Source organism: Cajanus cajan, chromosome 1 (assembly GCF_000230855.2).
Source record: "Cajanus cajan strain Asha chromosome 1, NIPB_CcT2T_4, whole genome shotgun sequence".
Lineage (NCBI taxonomy): Eukaryota > Viridiplantae > Streptophyta > Magnoliopsida > Fabales > Fabaceae > Cajanus > Cajanus cajan.
Genome location: NC_138517.1, coordinates 23,178,066 through 23,198,307, shown reverse-complemented (window position 1 = coordinate 23,198,307; position 20,242 = coordinate 23,178,066). Strand labels below are relative to the sequence as shown.

Sequence of the window (20,242 nt, the reverse complement as noted above, 5' to 3'; positions counted from 1 at the left end):
GTATGAAAGCTTGTATGATTGAAAAAAAATGATGTTTGGTAATTATATGAGATGTATTTGTTGTTTATAGTTAATGATGATATTTTGGTGCACGGTGTGGGGTGGGAATTGGATAGCTCTATGTTCATATATGATGTTATCTATCTCTCACCGTCCTGTTTTTATATGGTTTTCTTTTAGGTGAAGATGAAGGCACTCATAGTGTTGAGTTCTAAAGGGAAAGGGTTCTGCTCTGATAGGATGTGACATTGGGGCATGAATTTAGGATGCTTTAGTTATGAATTGTTATTTGTCGTTTGAGGAGACTTATTTTTAGGAGTTTTATATTCACCTTATATTTGTAAATTCTGGATCCCTTTCATTTTTCTTTAGAGACCTTGATAATTTTCTTTTAAGAGTAAAACTTTATTATTATTATTATTATTATTATTTCTATTTATTTCAAGACTTGTGAACCTATGAGTTTTTATTAAAATATGTGGACCCTTCTTGATGTTATATTTATTGAATTATTCTTATTGTTGTTACTTATCTATTATGGGGTAGAAGGGTGTCACACGTTTCAAAAGTAAAACGGGTCGTTCCGGAATAAGAAAAATGCCCAAAACTGGAGAAGCAGAACGACCTGTTCTCAAAACCAGCAGAACGGCCCGTTCTGAAACCAGAACGACCCGTTCTGCTTCTCCAGTTTTGGGCATTTTTCTTATTCCGGAATGGCCCGTTTCACTTTTGAAACGGCCTGTTCCGGGCAATCAATTGGGCCTCTGACCCAGCGATTTTGGGCTGTTACGGAATAAATTTAAATTCAGTATAAAAATAATAAAAAAAATGATTGTAAAAACAAAAATTAAATAACTTAGTTAAAAAATGACTATAATTAATAATTTAATGTAAAATTTGTTTTAAAAAATATTGTTAAAAAAATTTGAAAATAAATAATAAAATAAAATCCTTCCTTTATGAGTCCCAAACCCGTCCCGCGTCTTGCAATTAATTTTTGCTCTATCTCCCGAAAAAATTAGGAGTCCGCCGCCCCTCCTAAGGTTAGGGTTTCAATTCCATTCCCAAATGTCTCTCTATTCTCTTCCTCACTCAATGTTTTTCTACTCCATTCTCTTTCTGGCTTGGCGTGCTCCTTTGCCTTCTTTGTTTTTACTTTCTTGCTCGTGTTGCTCCTATTTTGTTGCATTTTCACATTTTCTTTTCATTTTTGTTTGATTGCATTCCTGTGCTGTTATTGGGATAACGTGTTTATGGAATGAATATGTTGTGCTTTGTTTTCGCCATCCATGTCAGGTGCGTGTAGAGGTGGGTGTGGAAATGTTCCAAAAATATTTGGTTTGATTAGTTTTTTTATTTTTATTTTTTATTATGGTTGTTAATTGTTTGATAAAAGCCATATAATAAAGAAACTAATTTTTGATTAATTTCTTCGTTAGTCGTTTTGTATTAGATAAATAAAAATTAGAGTAAGTTAGTTTTTGAGGATTAGCATTAGACTATATAAGTTAGTATAATGAAATAAGTTTAGTTAGACTAATTAATTAGACTGATTAGTTAGTGTAGTAATTAATTTGTTTACTCGATTAATTAATTATAGACTAAGTGAGTGAGTGTTAGTTAAGTGGGGCGTTTAAGTGCCATAAACTTTCTTAGTGTTGTGTTAATTCTCATAAAAATATTGAAGGCGCAGATTGTGATACTGTGATGGTTTTCTTTTGTCTTCCTCAAGTGTCATCAAGTTTTGAGGGTATTAGGCACTAAGAAAATTTATATATTAATATACTTTTACAAAATTTTATTTTTACTAACCCTTTAAATGGAGCTCAGGCAACAGTTCTAATAGGAACTGTATCCGCACCAAAACAAAGCACAGGCTTTGATTCTGTAGATTGCAAATTTAGTAAATAAACAATAAAGCATAAACTTATTTTTCAATATAGCTACTTGCTCTAACAACCAAATAGGTAAACATGAGACACACATAAAGTAACAAAATTATTACCCTCGCATTTTGATGAAGAATTTGTACAAAATTTCCACAAAGCCACCTATATAAATATAAAGCAAATTATATTAAAAGTGATATATATTGTGAAAAAAGGGCTTCAGACAACAATATGCTGATATTTTAAAACAACAATGCTATTATGGAAAAAAATTGAATGTTTTCTCCCTTTTCCATAACGAAACATTATGGAAAAATATAGTTCCTATTTGTTAAAAAGCAAGGTAAACATCAATTTAGAGAAGGTAAAGTACAAATAATTGAACCTTTAGGGAATTATACCATTCCATCATGGCAGCCAGCAAGTATATAGTCATGAGGCGGCTTAACTGACCACTCCACTGTCAGTGGAATGCTGTGAGATAAAACAATAGAGTAAATTAAATCACATAGCCAGACTACTTGAAAGCATAAATTAAAAAGCATCATGTAAATTCAATAACATTTTACAGCTGCATGAATTTAACCAGTAGAAGCCAACTAGTGGATAGCATGATTTCAACAAGCATACTTCTATTGATTTCAACTTTTAGAATTCTCCACAATGAACAATGAGTAAATGATTATAAACAGCAGGTAGGTTTTAATTCAGAAAAAAAAAACACTATCAACTAGAAAACAAATTTTATCAGTAACAATCTTCTAGGTGATGTTTTGAAAACTAAAGCAAAGGTCGACTGGCAAGACCTCTATGACATAGTTCAGCCAATTTGATTTCTGGTTGAACCGGATATGCTTGAAGTGGAGACATGGTTCACAGTTTGACGGGTTCAACCCACTGGTTCGGTGTAAACATTACTAGGGGTGAATGTTGTATCAAATTGACTGGAAAACTATTTAATTCATTTTAGCGATTTAATATAATGGATATTTGAAACGTTTAAGATTTATATGTTATGTTTAAAGCAAAAGATTTATAAAGCTTTATGTAATTCCCAGGTACTGTAGCATACAAACACCGTAACTGAGTAGCAACTGTGGATTTTATAGTTTGAAAGAATATATATCCTACCATTTTGTAAGTTAGTCTCTAATGTTGTTTGACAAAGTCAGGATGTGGAGTTTGTAAACACTGTTCAAAGTCACACACCTTATGTGCTAAGTGTGTTTTTACTCTTGAACATCTGCAAATTCTTATGACCAAAAGAAGCCACAGAAAACAGCTAGTTAAAGCCTCATTAGTTGGGAAGGACTTGATTGTAATTTATGGATAATTTGGCTTATAATTGAGTTATAATTCTCATTAATGTTTGAGCATTTGCTTTCGTCAATACGGAGAAAAATTTTATGTGCAAATTACCTGTCTTTATCCTTATCTGAATGTTATTTTTAATATCATTTATTATTATCTGATTTTTTATTTTTTATAATGTTTTGCAGTCCAGATTAGCATTGAAGCCAGATGGATTATTTTTAGCAGCTATTCTTGGGGGAGAAACATTAAAGTAACATGCTATTTTTATTTCTTGAAATTTCTTTGGAACACAAATGGATGGAGGATTTTAATGATATTTGTGCTGTTACCAGGGAGCTCAGAATAGCTTGTACATTGGCACAGATGGAGCGTGAAGGAGGGATCAGTCCCCGAGTATCACCTTTGGCACAAGCATGTGTTATTGTAAAAGTATTATCTTGTGAATTGTTTATTTATCAGTTAAGATCATCGGTATTTTGAATGTAAGCGTTACTGTCTCTTTTTAATAGGATGACATGGTTGTGTGTTAATTGTAAAACGGAGGGTGATGTTTGGTTTCTTGGCGTAGCTTGCAATTCTTGTTTGATTTTTGAGAGTTAGCTACCGGTGATGACCTGCTATTGGTGCATTCCCTACTAAGTTCCTTTCTAATTACATGACTTCAATTAAAGGTAGCCTCCTCAGTTTCTACTTTATAATTTATATAATTCTCATTTGGTTGGTTGGTTGATGTAAAGGTTCCTTTTATAGTTTGTACTCATACAGTAATTAACAAGTGACAAATTATGATGGGTCAATGGTGATAAATATTCCCCACCACAATTGCAAGGATAGTTTGCTTTCTACTATTTCTTTCTATCTTAATTATTATATTTTATGGTTTTACGAGTTTTATCACTAAACTTTTAAATTTACATATTTTATCATATTAAAAAATTTACAAATTTAATCTTCTTAATTATCACGAGAGTTAGTGAAAAGACCATGATCATAGACCAAAATATCTTATTTCTTAATTGTTATTTTCTATTAGCTGGTTGATATTAATATGGTTCATTGTTGTTTTATACTACTTGCCTCTCGTCTGCCTTGTCTATTTATATATACTTGCAATAATTTATATATATTGTTCCTAGAATTTATTAAGTTATACTTTCAGGTGTAATGTGTTGATGAAGTTATACTGTGCATTCATGTTGATAAGTAACATAGGAGGGAGTCAATATTGAACAAAAATATATTGCTGAGAAGGTTTCTGATTTACTCAAGGTATTTATAACCTTTTTATCATTGAGTTTTTATAATTATTACTGTTAGAGTTGGTTTTAGTGGACAAATTCAACTTGGTTTTATATGGACCGACCTTCATTGAATCCGAAAAATAACAATCTTCATAAAAGAAGAAAACGACCTCCGTAGAACACCTTTTTTAATTTTTAACTTACTACTGCATATACTTAATGCGAACCACATGTTCATTTCGGAAACCAAAATCAAATTGAATAAAAACATGAAAGAATAAAATAAGAGTATAGTTGATTAGTTGGTTTTATATTTTGCATTATGTACTGACAGCTACCAACTTTACAAAATAAAAACATGAAAGATTAAGAGTATAGTTGATTAATTGTACAAATTAAATACGCAAGATCTTGAATCAATAATTGTTCCATTAACATACTATAAACGAATTTTTCAATGATTGTTTGCAGCTGATAGGATTATATAGCACACTTAGTTACTTGTTATTAAATTTCAGAAGACAAATGTTACTGTTTAGTTCAGAATAACAATAAAATAAGAAATAGTCAACTAAGACTGTTTATTCTACTACAAGTATGGTTTATATATATATATATATATATATATATATATATATATATATATATATATATATATATATATATATATATATATATATACACTATGCCTCTATGTAAACGACTAATGTATGGGCTATTATTGAGTGGAGTAACTCCACTAAGTGTTATTGTTGAAGTGAACCCCTCATTGTCTCTATCTCATCTCTCTCTGTTTCTCTCTCTCTCTCTCTCTCTATATATATATGATGGAATCATGCTTAGGAAGGCAAGAGGTGACAACCTAAAAGATCCAAGAGGAGTGGGCTAGGTATGGAGGTTTGGGCCAGTCAAGGCCCAATGGGCCTAGAAGGCCCAATTTGAAACTTCTCATGGGCCTATCTTGATAAATCCATTTTCTTATATTTTGTACATATTCTATTAGTATAGGTTTCATATATTTTGGTCTTGTATTTTGGACCACATAGATTAGCATTTTTTGGCCATAGGCTTATTGGGCCTGTTTTTGGGCTTTGTGGGCCTTTGGGCTTTTGGTAGCCAATATTGGGCTCATTTTCATTCTTGTAATTTTTCCTATTCATTGTATATGTTTGGCCATTGTATTTAGGCCATTAGATTAGGATTTAAGGAGGATTATTAGTTTAAGTGAATTAGGCAAAACTAGGTTTAATTTAGCATGCATTTAAGTTGCACTTTGAGTCACATGGATGGTACCACCTTGGCTGAACATGTGTGACTCAAATTCAACCCTAATTGCACACTAAATCAAACCTAAATACACCTAGCATCAATGTGAACCGGACTTGTACATGTGAGTTAAGTTTTGAATTCAAAATTCAAAATTTGAATTCAAAACTTGGCGCCACATGTGAAGCCTCCACATTGGCGCCAAGTGTCCCTAATTCCGGATCCATTTAAGCTACCTCCTTCACACATTGTAATCACTTTTGAACTTCAGAAATTTGAGAGCGTTTCATTTGCCAAGTTTCTCCCAAAAGTCTCCTAGATATTGCCTTCAAGAACCTTAGGAATTCTACCTAGTTCCTACCTTTTGAAGTGAGCAATCATTTGCTTCTTAAGCTTGGATACTTCCCTCCATAGCTTAGGAAACCTTAGTTCCGAAAATCTTCACTCCTTCAAGTGTCTTAGATTCGATCTCCATCTCCTTTGAAGAAGATCCAAGCTAAGGTGAAGCTAAGGAGAAGAATCACATCCACTTCTCCTACCTTCTCCATCAATATATATATATATATATATATATATATATATACACACACAAAATTCATTTAATGCTCATAGGAGTGTCACAGGATAAAATAGATTAAAATTGTTATAATAATTAATTTTGTCTTATTATATGCATCAGAAATGAATATTCCTGAAAATAGAAGGTGGATGGATAATAATTAATTTTGTCTTATTAATTTTGTCTTATTGTTGGAATTAATGAATTTGTGAATTTTGCTTTGGAACACGATGAAGATGATATTGGACAAGGGAAGATTAGGTGCCCTTGTAAGAAATGTAAGTGTAGGAGATATGAAACATCTAACTTAGTAAGGGTGCATCTTTGCAAGAAAGGATTCATGGCTAACTATTATCATTGGACAAATCATGGTGAACCAATACCCCCAATTCCTCCTATGGTTGCAGATCAATCATACTATGCTAGTAATGGGCCTAGGGAAATGTTTGATAATTATGAACAATTGGTCATGGATGCTGTTGGACCAGAAATTGGCACCCACCTTGACCAACATGATGATGACAACAACAACATAATGATGGAAGATCCAAATGTAGAGGCACAAAAATTCTTTCAAATGTTAAAGGATGCACAATCTCCTTTATGGGATGGTTGTGATAAATATTCTATTTTGTCTGTTTCTTTAAGAGCTTTAACTTTGAAAACAGACTATGGTTTATCCAAAGGATGTTTTAATGAATGGATGCAATTTATGGGGGATATAATGCCAGATGACAATCATTTGCCTAAAAATATTTACCAAGCAAAGAAAACAGTTGCTGAATTGGGGTTAGGAAGTATGAAAATTGATTGTTGTCCAAGTGGATGTATGTTGTACTACAAGGAAAATGAGATGCTCCAAAATTGTAAAGTTTGTCAAAGGCAGCGGTATAAACATTTTCCAAGACGAGGTAAGGACAAAGTAGTGCCACTTAAAAGTATGTGGTACTTCCCGCTTGTTCCTAGGTTGAAACGATTGTATTCTTCAATGCAAACAGCTCATGAAATGAAATGGAATCATACTCATCAAAGAGAACCTGGTTCTTTGTCTCATCCCTCAGATGCAGAAGCTTGGAGACACTTTGATGAAACATGGCCTGATTTTGCTCAAGAGGCTCGAAATGTTCGATTAGGGTTGTGTGCTGATGGCTTTTCTCCATTTGACAAAATTGGTAGGACTTATTCTTGTTGGTCTGTAATTGTTACTCCTTATAATTTGCCGCCTTGGTTGTGTATGAGAAGAGAGTTCATGTTCTTAACCATTATAATTCCTGGGCCATCCAACCCAAAGAATAAAGTTGATGTGTATTTGCGCCTCCTTATAGATGAATTGAAAGTGTTATGGGATGATGGAGTTATGACTTATGATGTATCCTTGAAGCAAAATTTTATGATGAGAGCAGCTTTGATGTGGACGATCAATGATTTTCCAGCCTATGGGATGTTAAGTGGTTGGATGACAATGGGAAGACTTGCTTGCCCAATTTGTATGGAAAATAATAGAGGGTTTAGCCTTGCATGTAGTAAAAAGACATCATGGTTTGATTGCCATCGTCGATTCTTACCACAAGATCATCCATATAGAAGGAATAAGACTTCATTTACAAAAGGCAAAGTTGAGGTTCTAACTCCTCCACGAAGGTTGAGTGGTCAAGAAATATGGGAAAGGGTGCAACATCTACCAAGTATTGAAGAATCCCAAGAACAAAATCCATCAGGCTATGGGAAAGAGCACAATTGGACAAAACGAAGTATTTTTTGGGAATTACCATATTGGAAGACAAATCTTCTTCGACATAATCTTGATGTGATGCACATTGATAGAAACGTATTTCTCAATATTTTGTTCACAGTCATGGATACCAAAGGAAAAACAAAGGATACTATCAAATCTAGAAAGGACTTGGAAGTTCATTGTAAGCGTAGAGGTTTAGAGCTACATGTCGGCAGGACTAGGAACCTTGTAAAGCCAAAGGCACAATATACATTAACCAAACAACAAAGACTAGCTGTATGTCAATGGGTTATAAGTCTCAAGCTTCCAGATGGTTATGCTTCCAATTTGAGTATGTGTGTTGACTTGAGGGAAGCAAAGTTATTTGGCATGAAAAGTCATGATTGTCATGTGTTTATGCAACGTTTGCTTTCACTTGCATTCAAAGTGTTGCCTAAGCCTATATGGAACACTCTTACTGAGTTTAGTCAATTCTTTAGAGAAATTACTTCATCCCTGCTTTCAGAAGAGAAGTTGTGTGTGTTAGAAGATAACATTCCAATCATAATGTGCAAACTAGAACAAATATTCCCTCCAAGTTTTTTTGACTCAATGGAACATCTACCAATTCATTTAGCATATGAAGTAAGAGTTGGTGGTCCTGTTCAATATAGATGGATGTATCCATTTGAAAGGTTAGTTATTATTAATATTAAATCTATTACAATATGCTTATTTTTTTTGCTTGAATTTTAAGACTTACTTTTTTCATAGGTTTATAGGATCATTAAAAAAGAAAGTTACAAACCAAGCTTATGTGGAAGGCTCAATTTGTAAAGCATATTTACTTGAGGAGATGTCGACATTTGCATCATATTATTATCCTTCCCATATTCCATCAAGGAGAACAAGAGTGTCACGAAATGATGACGGTGAACAATCTTCTTCATATCCTCCATTGTCAATTTTCAATTATCCATGTCGTCTTTTTGGGAAACGTATCAATTCTACCTTGGAAGAGAAGGAAATGGAAGTTGCACATTTGTATGTGCTTTTAAATTTTCCAGAGGTGGTTCCTTACTTAAAGTAAGTATATTTAATATAAGCATCGTGTGATAAATTTAAGTTAGACTTAAAAATGATTAAATCCTAATCTTGGATATGCAGTATCTACTCGCATTTGTTACGGGAATTGAACCCTAAGATAAATGAAGCCAACCTAGACAAGGAAATTTCCATGAACTTTTCTACTTGGTTTAAAACACATGTACGTGAAATAATTATTTTATTTCAAACAAGGTACCTTATTTTATTAGCTTTGACTAACAAAGTATCAAATGTAGGTGCTTAACCCTGATAATGCAATTGATGATGTGCTTTTAAGGAGTTTGGCATGGGGCCCTATTAGAAAAGTCACAAAATGGCCTAATTGTGCTATCAATGGATACAAGTTTGTAACTAAATCCCAAAATGAGGGAATGAGTACAACAAACCATCATGTTTGTGTGCGAGGAGGCCAATATGAAGTAATGGAAAATGATTATTATGGACTGTTAATTGATATTTGTGAATTGGAGTACACTGGGTGGCCTAACAAAAAGTTGGTTTTAATTTATTTAAATGTGACTGGTTTGATTCCAGTTCTCAAGGGACAAAAATAGATATTTATGACAATGTTGAAATTAAAAAATCTAGGAGATATCATAGCTATGATTCTTTTATACTAGCTCAACAAGTAGAACAAGTGTATTTTACATCCTTTCCTGAGGGACAACAAGGTTGGTTTGGTTTCATAAAAACTAAGGCACGAAATATAATTCAATCATTAGGAAATGATAAATTTGAAACAAATGTTTCTTACCAAGATGATGATCTACAACAAATGCCTTTAGATGTTTCAAATGATGATTTTCAACAAAGTCTTGTTAATAGACTTTGATGTCATAATGTTGTGGTTGTTGTGGATATGCATATATTACTATATAGTACATATTATTTGTTAATCTTGAACTTATTATTGATGTCTTAATAAACTTCATTTATTAATGTTGTACATTGTGTATATAGATTGTGAGCAATAACATGACTGATAGAGGAAGAGGGAGAGGCACTGGTAGAGGTATTAGTAGAGGTAGGGGAAGAGGGAGAGGTAGAGGTACCACCATTGTGCCACCACCTTCTACTTCTCAGCCAACACATTCTATTGGAGAACCCCCTCATTGTATTACACAACCTACACATGGTTCCACCTCCCAAACACCTACAACTCCCCAAAGTAACAAAGCTACACCTACCCCTCATGTTACTTCCACTTCTCAACCACATTTAGTTCCTCAAACTAACCAGTCTATACCTACCCCTCATGTTTCTTTGGCACAATCCCCAAATATGACTAAAAGACCACAGACAAATCCCTCCATTCATGCTGCTTGTAGTCCAATTGTTAGCTCATCATCCTCTATTGATCCATTTTTAGAAATTGGAAGTTTTGACTCTGATGGACGTATTTGGATTCGTCCAGGTCAACAAAACACGTAAGTATTAATAATTCTTTTCTTTTAGATCAATATAAACGTGTTTCCTGTTATAAGTGATTTTAGTTCTTCTATTTTATTTTTATAGATTCGACCCACCAATTCACCCTACCCGTGAAATTTCAAGAATAATCAAAGGGAAGTTTGAAGGGTCATGGGAATCATATGGAGAGGTTAAAAGCACTAATGAAGGTGTGGAAAACATGTGGTTTGAAGAGTTTCAGGTATAAAGAACTACAAATATTATAATAACCATTTTATATTTTTCATTGCATTAAATTACACATTGTTTATATAAAATTTTATAAATTTTTGATGTAGAGGAAGTTCAAGTGGCTGCCTGATCATGATGCACAAATAAGAAAAGCATTTGACCATAAAGCATCTGAAGGGCTTTCAAATGCTATGTATAGGGTGCGACGAGGCATTGATCTAGGGAGTTGGATTCCAAAGCAAAAACGTGTAGAACTTCAACAGAAATGGAATGATGAGAATTGGAAACAAAAGTCAATGACTAATGCTAATAATAGAAATTCTTCTGATGGTTCATTGCATACTGGGGGATCCATTCCTACTTCTGAGCATTTTAAGAGATTGCTAAGTATATTAACTTATTCTTTTCAGGAGCAAAATTTAAAATTAAACTAGATTACTTTTTGTTCCTTCAGAAAATATCTAGAGATATGACTCCAACATGTTGGGACCTATTCCAAAAGACCCATAAGACAGCGAACGGGAATACATGGGTGTCTTCCAAGGCAGAAAGGATAGCGGTAAGTTATAATTTTATATATATTGAATTATGAAGAAGTTGATTGATTCTGTTAGAGAGATAACAATGATTATGTTTGCAAGACTTGACATATAATGGTTATATTAGAGACACAACAATGGTTATGTTTCAACAATGGTTATGGTACTGTGAAAGTTGTCATGTTTCGTCCTTCACTATCGACTTGACATATTAAGATAGGTTACAATTAATGGTCTCAAAATTTCAAGCCATACCATTTATAGTATGTAATTTTTTTATATGATTTGAATTTTTTACTGAATTATGTCAACATAGAATCATTTCACCTTATTGGTTGTGCTCAATTTTAGTTTCATGTAATGTGAAGTGCCACCATCTCTACATCTTAGTTTACTAATTTCTAAATTCAACGAGATTCATGTGTATGTGGTGTTGCATTTAGGTTTACAAGTTACTAATTTCATTGGAATTCATACTTATCTAGTCATGTTGCTCATAAGTTACATCTTAGACTTTTTACTAAGTATTTTTGTGTGTTCTTCTTGCATGATTCTTTGCATCATTCATGACATTCATGAGATCTTCTATTGTCATTAATGTTTATATACTTTTGTTTCTTACTTTTCTTTTTATAGAATGAGTATGAAAGACGGTTATCTGAAAGACAGTGACAACAATTATCGGGACATCATGTTGCCTCTAGTGTGCAATCTGAAAATAGTATTTTCTATGATGTTGTTGGTGGTGTGAACAATAAAGGAATAATATTTGGTTTAGGTTCAGAGGCTGGGAAGTATAAACCTTCTTCTTCTACATTCTTAGATGGTATCTCAACTCCTGAGTATGAACAAATGAAAAATCTTGTTTCAAATTTGTCTGAAGAAAACAAAACATTGAAAGAACAATTGCAAAGCCATGCAGATTTGATTCGTGGTTCACAGGAAGAGTCTCGGTTGGTTCGTGAGCAACTGAAGCAATTTATGGAGATGTTTTCTCAATCTTCTCGTCCTCCCCAACCTCCTCCTACACATGATGCTGACACTATACAATCTGATGATAATGAGTTAGATGATGATCATGATATAGATGTTTAGGGATGCATTATCTTTTACTATTATGTTTACTATGCTTTAAACTTATAATTTGTTATGTTTAACTTTTACTACAGTACTTATCATACATTACGGATCAGCTACAGTCATAAACTTTGTTATATTTGGTGTTATTTGTATATATGGTATGCTTGACTTTCTTATATTCGTGTTTAGTTACATGCTTTTATAGAATTGAAAAATTTTTCCTAATTATTTATTTTGTTAATTTTTCAAACAAATAGACAATAAATTCAACTTTTTTGATTAATTAATAAATTATTTGTTATATTCATAATTAAAAAAATATATCACAATTACAAGAGAAAAACATATTCTTCACGTAAAAAAAAAGTTCTTTATAAGATCAATATAACTGGCGGATTCCATTTATCATAGCAGTCTATAACAGATTTCACAGTTTGTGAGGGATTCTAGTCATCACAGTTTGTGACAGATTTTGTTCTTGTGATAGATCCTTCATAGTTTGTGACGGATTCTAGTCATCACAGTTTGTGAGGGATTCTTGTCATCACAATTTGTGAGGGATTCTAGTCATCACAGTTTGTGACGGATTCTATTCATCACAGTTTGTGAGGGATTCTATTCATCACAATTTGTGACGGACTTTATCCCTCACAAATTTGTGACGGTGGTAGCCCCTCACAAATTGCGATGGACTTAATCCCTCACAAATTGCGACGGAGTTACAGGTCGTCACAAATTACGACGAATTTTTATTAATTTATAAACATTTATTGTTAGCAATTAGTGACGGAAAATATATCTTTTGTGACGCCTTCACTCCGTCACTAATTGTGACAGACTGAAATTTCCGTCACTAATGATTTTGTGACGCCAATTTTTGTGACGGAATCAGTTCCGTCACAAATTTATTTTGTGACGGATTTTATAAAATTTAGTGACGGATTTGTTTCCTCTCTAATTTTAATTTTTCTAGTAGTGTACCCAGAAGTCAAACAAAGTATATTAAATGAAAACCTAGATGATTCCAAAATCGTACAAATCTAGCCACATAATGCTCTAAGCACGAATAATAGAAAGTTCCAATCCAAAGTATCAAATGTTTTATGAATGTCAAGCTTAATCACCAAATGACCACCAAAAAATTACCTATCAAGCATATTAATAGCCTTAGAAGCAACACAAATGTAGTCAGATATATTTCACCCACAGATAAAACCTTTTTTCTCCAAAGAAATAATCCTAGTAGAAATGAAAACCAATTTATCTACCAAAACGTTGGAAAGTAACTTGAATTGAAAGTTTGTCATGGAAATAGGTCGAAATTCCTCAATTCAATTTGCCCCAAAAAACTTTGGTAAAAGAGCCACCAAATTGGAATTCAAACTAGGAAGAATCCAATTTTGATAAAAAAAACAATTGTAGGACTATAACACTCCTCACATTTGACATTTCAACAACTCCATTCCATAATATTTCTCACGGTAATACTTCACACAACTCCTCGTTGGTTAGAACCTTTCATTGGTCAGAACCCTTCTAGGATAGCTCTTTCTAAGATATTCGTTCATTTTAAGGATCAACGACACCCATAAACCAATACAAGACTTTTTAGTGTATTTTGTCTTCACTCGAACATTTTTTAGGAAAATTCTCAAAAAATCACCCATCTCTAAATTTATTCACTCACACATGTATAATATATGGAACTCTCTCATTTTGGTATGTTTAGGTTGTTACAAGGTTCAAATGAGAAACATCCAAACCAATAATATTCCAAAAGGAATGAAAGAAGTTGCCACTAAAACCATCAGAACCAAAAGCACCCAAAGGACTCATATAAAAAACATGTTTTTTGACCTCCTTCTATGTGGGTAGATTAGTAAGCATAACATTGTCCTCATCAGAAACACTAGGGGGAATCACGGTGTCAACCAACTCATTAAGGATACAAATGTTCTCTAAATCATATAAGGAAGCACAATATTGAAGAACATTCTTGTGAATAGTCTCTTGATCATCAATAATTGAGTCACCAACCCTTAGAGAAGTCAACTATTTTGCTTGCAACTCTAAATCCACCCCACTACAAAAATGCACCTCCTAAGATGTGGAAACTTTTCTAGTAATTAAGTTATCCTATATATAGTATTGTGATCAAGGTTCTTGAGGAAACTATTGTACATTGTTGTTCATCTTCACGATCAATCACAAATAATAATTCATCTTCTAGATTAGAACCTGAATAATCATAAATGTTAATAACTTGAGTTGTGTGATAACACTATTTTTAAGAACTTATCCGTGTGATATTCAAGTCTCTTAGGATATGACATGTTTATCCCAAGAATAATTACAGAACTAGTAAGTTTTATAAGAATAACCCAAGAGTGATAAAGATGTGCAAGGAGACATATTTTTAAAACCTTCTGAAATAGTTATATTTATAAGAAAAAAAAATATATTTCTCAAAACTTCCTGAGACCAAGTCAACATATAAGATCAGATAAGATGAGACTTAATCTAAAAGACCAAGTCAACAAAACTAAATTAATTAAAATATTTATCTAATAAAAAATAAATGTTAATTTGAAAAATATATTAACCATTTTGAAATATCCACTCAAAATTTACAACAATACCCCACACATTTTAAAAGGTTAAAGAAAAGTTTTAGTAAAGAAAATAATTTTTGGATTCTCATTCTCTTGGATGTAATGCGTCGGATCTAGTGTACCAGACTATATGAACTAGACCTAGACTGATAAGACTTAACACAGTGTAATTGGTTCAACAAGTTATATGAACCAAAGATACTTGACGTATGTTAGAGATCTACTAATCACATGAAACCTCTAAAATCCTTGTTGTTATCGTTATTGTGTGCTAATAGGCCATGCACGTGTATGATATTCATGAGTACTCTAGAGATCTCATTAAGACCTCATACAAGCGAACTCACTTAACACTCATATAGGTAATTTCATCAAGTGTATTCTACCAATCATACACCACCCATAAGAGATATGAAAATCATTAAAATTTTATATAATGTCAAGTTTTCCCATAACTTCATAAAGCTCAACTATAAAAATTATCCTCGCGTTAATGCAACTCTAACACTTTCTCACATCATAGGAAGAAACTTAAATATTAAAATTGATAAGAATCAATTCAGTATCAGCAGAACTGACAAGTTACTTGTTCTTAATCATATGAACCTTATTCATAGGATATCTAATCACAAAGGTTGGGTTATTACCATCACTTATTTTTTTTCAAGTGGCTTAATAAAGTCTCATTCACCTCTATGTTTAGTATAACAATATCTTCCTTAGGGGTTTATGTCATAGGATCAATCGAATCCATTGTTGACTTTACATGATCAATAAATTAACTTTAATCTTTTTAATTAAGCAATTATTTTATCACATTATTCAATCTCAATCTTATATTAACAAAGGAATATTTCTAAGAGATTTTTTAATAACTTAGCCTCACAATCAACCATATCAAGAGTAATAAACTTGACTCAATAATTATTTAGTTGTTTGATCTCAAAGTAATTACACTACAACTAAGTATAGTGATTCAACCAATGGTGGATTTTGTCTCATTTTGATCAAAGATCCAATTATTACCATCATTGTATTCTAATACAATGAAAAATCAACTATGTTGAATACCATTAATTTATTGTATCTCCCCAACATCTCATAGTATGTAAAATTTTGTAATATGGAGAACTTCACATTGACAGTACTATAGTTAAAAATACAAATAATTTTTTTAGCAATTCACATAATTCTTAGCATCTCATGTCATAAGTGACAAATTCCTTCAAAAGTTAAACATAGAGAACTCACATCTCCAAGAGATGGTGGAGGTATTGTCTCATAATAAGAACTAAAACTTACTCCCTTAAGAAGTCAACAAAGGATTACAACTTATAAATACTTTTATCAAGTCCTCCTTTTGACTTAATCTTGTCACAAGCTTATGGATAGATTTCTCTTGTTCTTTCCAAGAACCATTCTCACAAAAAAAAATTGCACCAAAATTCTCAAATCTTGCTAGTTTTATATCATAAAGTTGCCTTAATTTTAAACTCACATTCCTTACATCATATCACATCTCAACCTGATTTACCAAAACTACAAGTCTAGTTTAGTCTAAAAACCATGTATCAAAATCAAATATGAACTTACTTGTCATTCACTTTATTTAAAAAACCTAAAACTTTCATACCTTTTTAAGAAAATTTTATCACTATAAATCTGCACAAAAACTTCCATAATTAAAATCTTTATAAACATTAATAACTTCTTTAAATCAACAGAACACATAAAAAGTACGCTTATAAAGATCAATAACTTCTTTAACAAACTTAGAAACTAAAAAAATAAATCATTATATGTTAAGAATATTCTATCAAGTAATTTTGCACATCACTAATACCAAAGGCATCACCATTCATCATATAATTGAAACATTAATTAATCAAAAACTTAACTAACACTAGTTATATCTCCTCAACATTAAACTTATCTCTCAACAAGGTGTAGTGAATATTTATTATTTATTTTACATAATACTATAAAATATTATATTTTTTAATAATAATTTTGATATTGATAATTAGATCATTGTAATTTGACAGGTGAGATTTCACTTGTTAAATTGTTGCAATGGGTTTTTTTATATCAATATCGATATTATTATATTTTATAATACCTTATAATATTATATAAATATACAATAAATATTTACTATACTTTACTGAATTGCATACAAAAAAGAAGAATATTCTAGGATTATTAAGATCACTAGTGCAAAAATTAGTTTTAAAATCAGGGTTTTAAGATCGGTTAAAAGGTGACCGATCTTAATATTGAGGTGGTGACAATTTTGTAAATAATGTGAACACTTTTAAGATTGATTAAATTTTAAATGATCTTAAAAGTTATGTCTAACACAACTTTTAAGATCGGTTACAAAAGAACTGATCTTAAAAGTTGTGTCAAAAATACCTTTTAAGACCGGTCATAGAAGAACTGTAACTATTTAAAAAATACAACGCTCTCCCTTAGTCATTCTTCCTCGCATGCACCTCCCTTACTCATATTTTAGGATGAATAAACATATTAAGTTAATTAATAATTTATTTAAAATGTTAAAATTTAATTTATAAAAATAATATTTTAAAAGAGAAGGGTTATAATAACACTGATGTAACTTTTACTAAGTATTACACCGCTCAATAACTTTATATTAAATGTGAATTTTATAAATTCAACCGTTAGATTAAAATTTTTTTACTCTTAGCTCATATATACAAATTTTTATGTTAATTCAAGATGATTTGATACTTCATTCTTATAAAATAAAATTGACGTAATATATTTCAAAATATACTAGAATATGAACTCTTTGATTACCTTCAAGTTGTTGTTCAATTTTAACAAAATTTGATATAAACATATAAAGTGATATGAACTTTCAATCTAACGGTTGAATTTACAAAATTCACATTTAATATAAAGTTATTGAGCGGTATAATACTTAGTAAAAGTTGTACCGGTGTTATTATAACCCTTATCATTTTAAAATATATAAATTATTATTTAAACTTTTAAATTTATAATAAATAATTTAAATTGTATCATAATATTAATTTTAAATAGAAATAAGTAGATTATTAATTATACAAGTAAGTATATATATATATAAATAAAGATTAATTAAATATAATATAATTAGTATTATTGATAATATAATTATTATATTTTTATAGAGGTCTGGACACACCAAAATGAGAGGGATCCAAAAATAGTATAAGTATAAGATTGTATAGTTGAGGATGACTTAAATGAATTAATTTGTACTACTTATACTAACAACATGCATTTGCTTTTCGGTAGCTTATCTTATCAGAACTCTACAATTAAGCGTATTTAACTTGGAGTAATATAGAGATGGGTGACCTTCTGAGAAGTTTCCCAGAAAATGTGCAGTAAGGATAAAACACGTTGAAAAGTGAAGTGTCATGAAATAACATCCTTGAGGCCAAATATGAAGGTTGTTACATTAATAAATTTATTAAAATTAGACAAAAATTAAACCTGGTACTTTTAAGATTGGTTATTTCGTAACCGATCTTAAAAGCTAGACTATTAAGATCGGTTAAATAACCGATTTTATTGTCTCTTTTAAGATCGATTCTTTAACCGATGTTAAAAGTCAAAAATAAATATCTTAAATGTCTTTTTTTTACTAGTACAATGGATTTTTTTTTATATCAATATCGATATTATTATATTTTATAATACCTTATAATATTATATAAATATAGGATAAATATTTACTATACTTTAATGAATTGCATACAAAAAAAAAGAATATTCTAGGATTATTAATTAAGGATGTCACTTTATAATTTATATATGTACATTTTATAATATCATATGGATCAAACCCATTCTAATAATGCATAGTTTCAAAAGCAAATAAAATATATACTTTAAATACCAACCAAGTAAATGGTCATAAACTTATACTTACATGCATACACAAAGTATAATCATATTGTATGTGTGTACCACTTCATTGTTACTTACATGCATGCACAAAGTATAATTATATTGTATGTGTGTACCTCTTCATTGTGATGCAACAATGAACAAGAATCATTATATTGCGAAGAACATAACGTCCTCCTGTTTTATTCCCTTTCTAACTAACTGCGAAAACATCATCACATCACAGCAGAATGATTCAGTGGAACAGTGCCCACAACAAGGTTGAGCCTCCAGTGGACGTGTGGCAATGGGAGTAAGCAATTGGGAGAATGTTCTGGAGAGACTGTCAAACTTTAGAGCGATATTTACTTCACCACATGATCAACTTCTCACGTATGCTAATTGCTAAGCTTCAATATGTAACCACCATTCTGCTTCACTGTTTGCCTCAAAGTGACCGCATTCGGATCCTGATCCATGAAGAAATCAAAGTGGTAGCGAAGGTGATGACTCATGGTTTTAAATTGCGGACCGCAACACGTGTTGCGGCCGCAATATTGCTGTTGCAGCCTTGTTCGCAACGGCATCGGACCGCAATTGCGATGATACTGGAAATCACACATTTTTCTGCAACGTAACGGTGTTGCGTCCGCAACACATCTGCAATGTACCGCAATACATCCGCAATACGATAAATTGATACTATAATTTTAAAATAAATTAAATTATTCATTAAAATAATAGAATATTTAAAAAAAAAAGAATTAAAATGTATAAATCCTTAAAAATAAAATATATATTGATAATTATAATTTTTTTATATTTAGTGAAAATAATTAATAATCTCACACCGCAACAGCCGCAATCTGCATTGCAATACCCGCAATACCCGCAACCGCAGTAACTGCAACCGCGATCGCAACCGCAATTTAAAACCATGACTGATGACTGATTAAGTGTTTCCCGTGGCAAATTCACCTACAAGATCACATGCCTGTAATGTTGAGTATGCAAAGCCAATAAAATTCACACTTCACAGATAAACAATTAATACCTATATTCTCTGTAGAGATCATAGGAATCGACACTCCAACCTTGCATCTTATCCGCCGCCATAACAGAGAACGAAATCAGACACACCACCACCTCGCTCAGCCGGAACCCTAGCACAGCCTTACTCACTGCCTCCGGCAACTTTCGCCGCTCCAGTGAAAATTGCTCACTAGTGATTCTGCGTTTTGCGTTCGCATTGGTTTGTGTTCTAGGATTTTGCAAGGGCGCTAGTTTGGCGGTGTCTACCATCCACCATGAAACTTAAATTTTCATGGACAACAACTAACCTTTGCATGTATTGTTGTCCATCTTTATAATCATTCA

At 31.8% G+C, this 20,242-nt stretch overlaps 2 protein-coding genes across 2 annotated transcripts; both read left to right on the top strand.

Annotated features, from left to right (window-relative positions):
* The first annotated feature begins 949 nt into the window (after window positions 1–949).
* On the top strand, window positions 950–12,528 carry LOC109793165 (uncharacterized). The gene is made up of 8 exons (XM_083076766.1): window positions 950–1,043; window positions 3,389–3,453; window positions 3,536–3,874; window positions 4,363–4,472; window positions 10,051–10,517; window positions 10,606–10,741; window positions 10,839–11,290; window positions 11,907–12,528. Exons 5-7 carry the CDS (start codon window positions 10,066–10,068, stop codon window positions 11,163–11,165), a joined length of 915 nt encoding a protein of 304 aa, XP_082932892.1. The 5' UTR covers window positions 950–1,043; window positions 3,389–3,453; window positions 3,536–3,874; window positions 4,363–4,472; window positions 10,051–10,065; the 3' UTR covers window positions 11,166–11,290; window positions 11,907–12,528.
* Window positions 6,459–10,035, top strand: LOC145958967 (uncharacterized). Its single transcript, XM_083076762.1, has 3 exons — window positions 6,459–8,678; window positions 8,758–9,069; window positions 9,151–10,035. The coding sequence occupies exons 1-3, from the start codon at window positions 6,610–6,612 to the stop codon at window positions 9,332–9,334; spliced, it is 2,565 nt and encodes an 854-aa protein (XP_082932888.1). The 5' UTR covers window positions 6,459–6,609; the 3' UTR covers window positions 9,335–10,035.
* Window positions 12,529–20,242: the final 7,714 nt, after the last annotated feature.

Bases quoted from the DNA above. Each gene is read 5' to 3' on its own strand.
- LOC109793165 (XM_083076766.1), top strand. From the start codon at position 10,066: ATGACTGATAGAGGAAGAGGGAGAGGCACTGGTAGAGGTATTAGTAGA. The intron at 10,518-10,605 runs GTAAGTATTAAT...TTATTTTTATAG, and splicing joins CGTCCAGGTCAACAAAACAC to ATTCGACCCACCAATTCACC. The intron at 10,742-10,838 runs GTATAAAGAACT...TTTTTGATGTAG, and splicing joins TGTGGTTTGAAGAGTTTCAG to AGGAAGTTCAAGTGGCTGCC.
- LOC145958967 (XM_083076762.1), top strand. From the start codon at position 6,610: ATGGCTAACTATTATCATTGGACAAATCATGGTGAACCAATACCCCCA. The intron at 8,679-8,757 runs GTTAGTTATTAT...CTTTTTTCATAG, and splicing joins TGGATGTATCCATTTGAAAG to GTTTATAGGATCATTAAAAA. The intron at 9,070-9,150 runs GTAAGTATATTT...TTGGATATGCAG, and splicing joins GAGGTGGTTCCTTACTTAAA to TATCTACTCGCATTTGTTAC.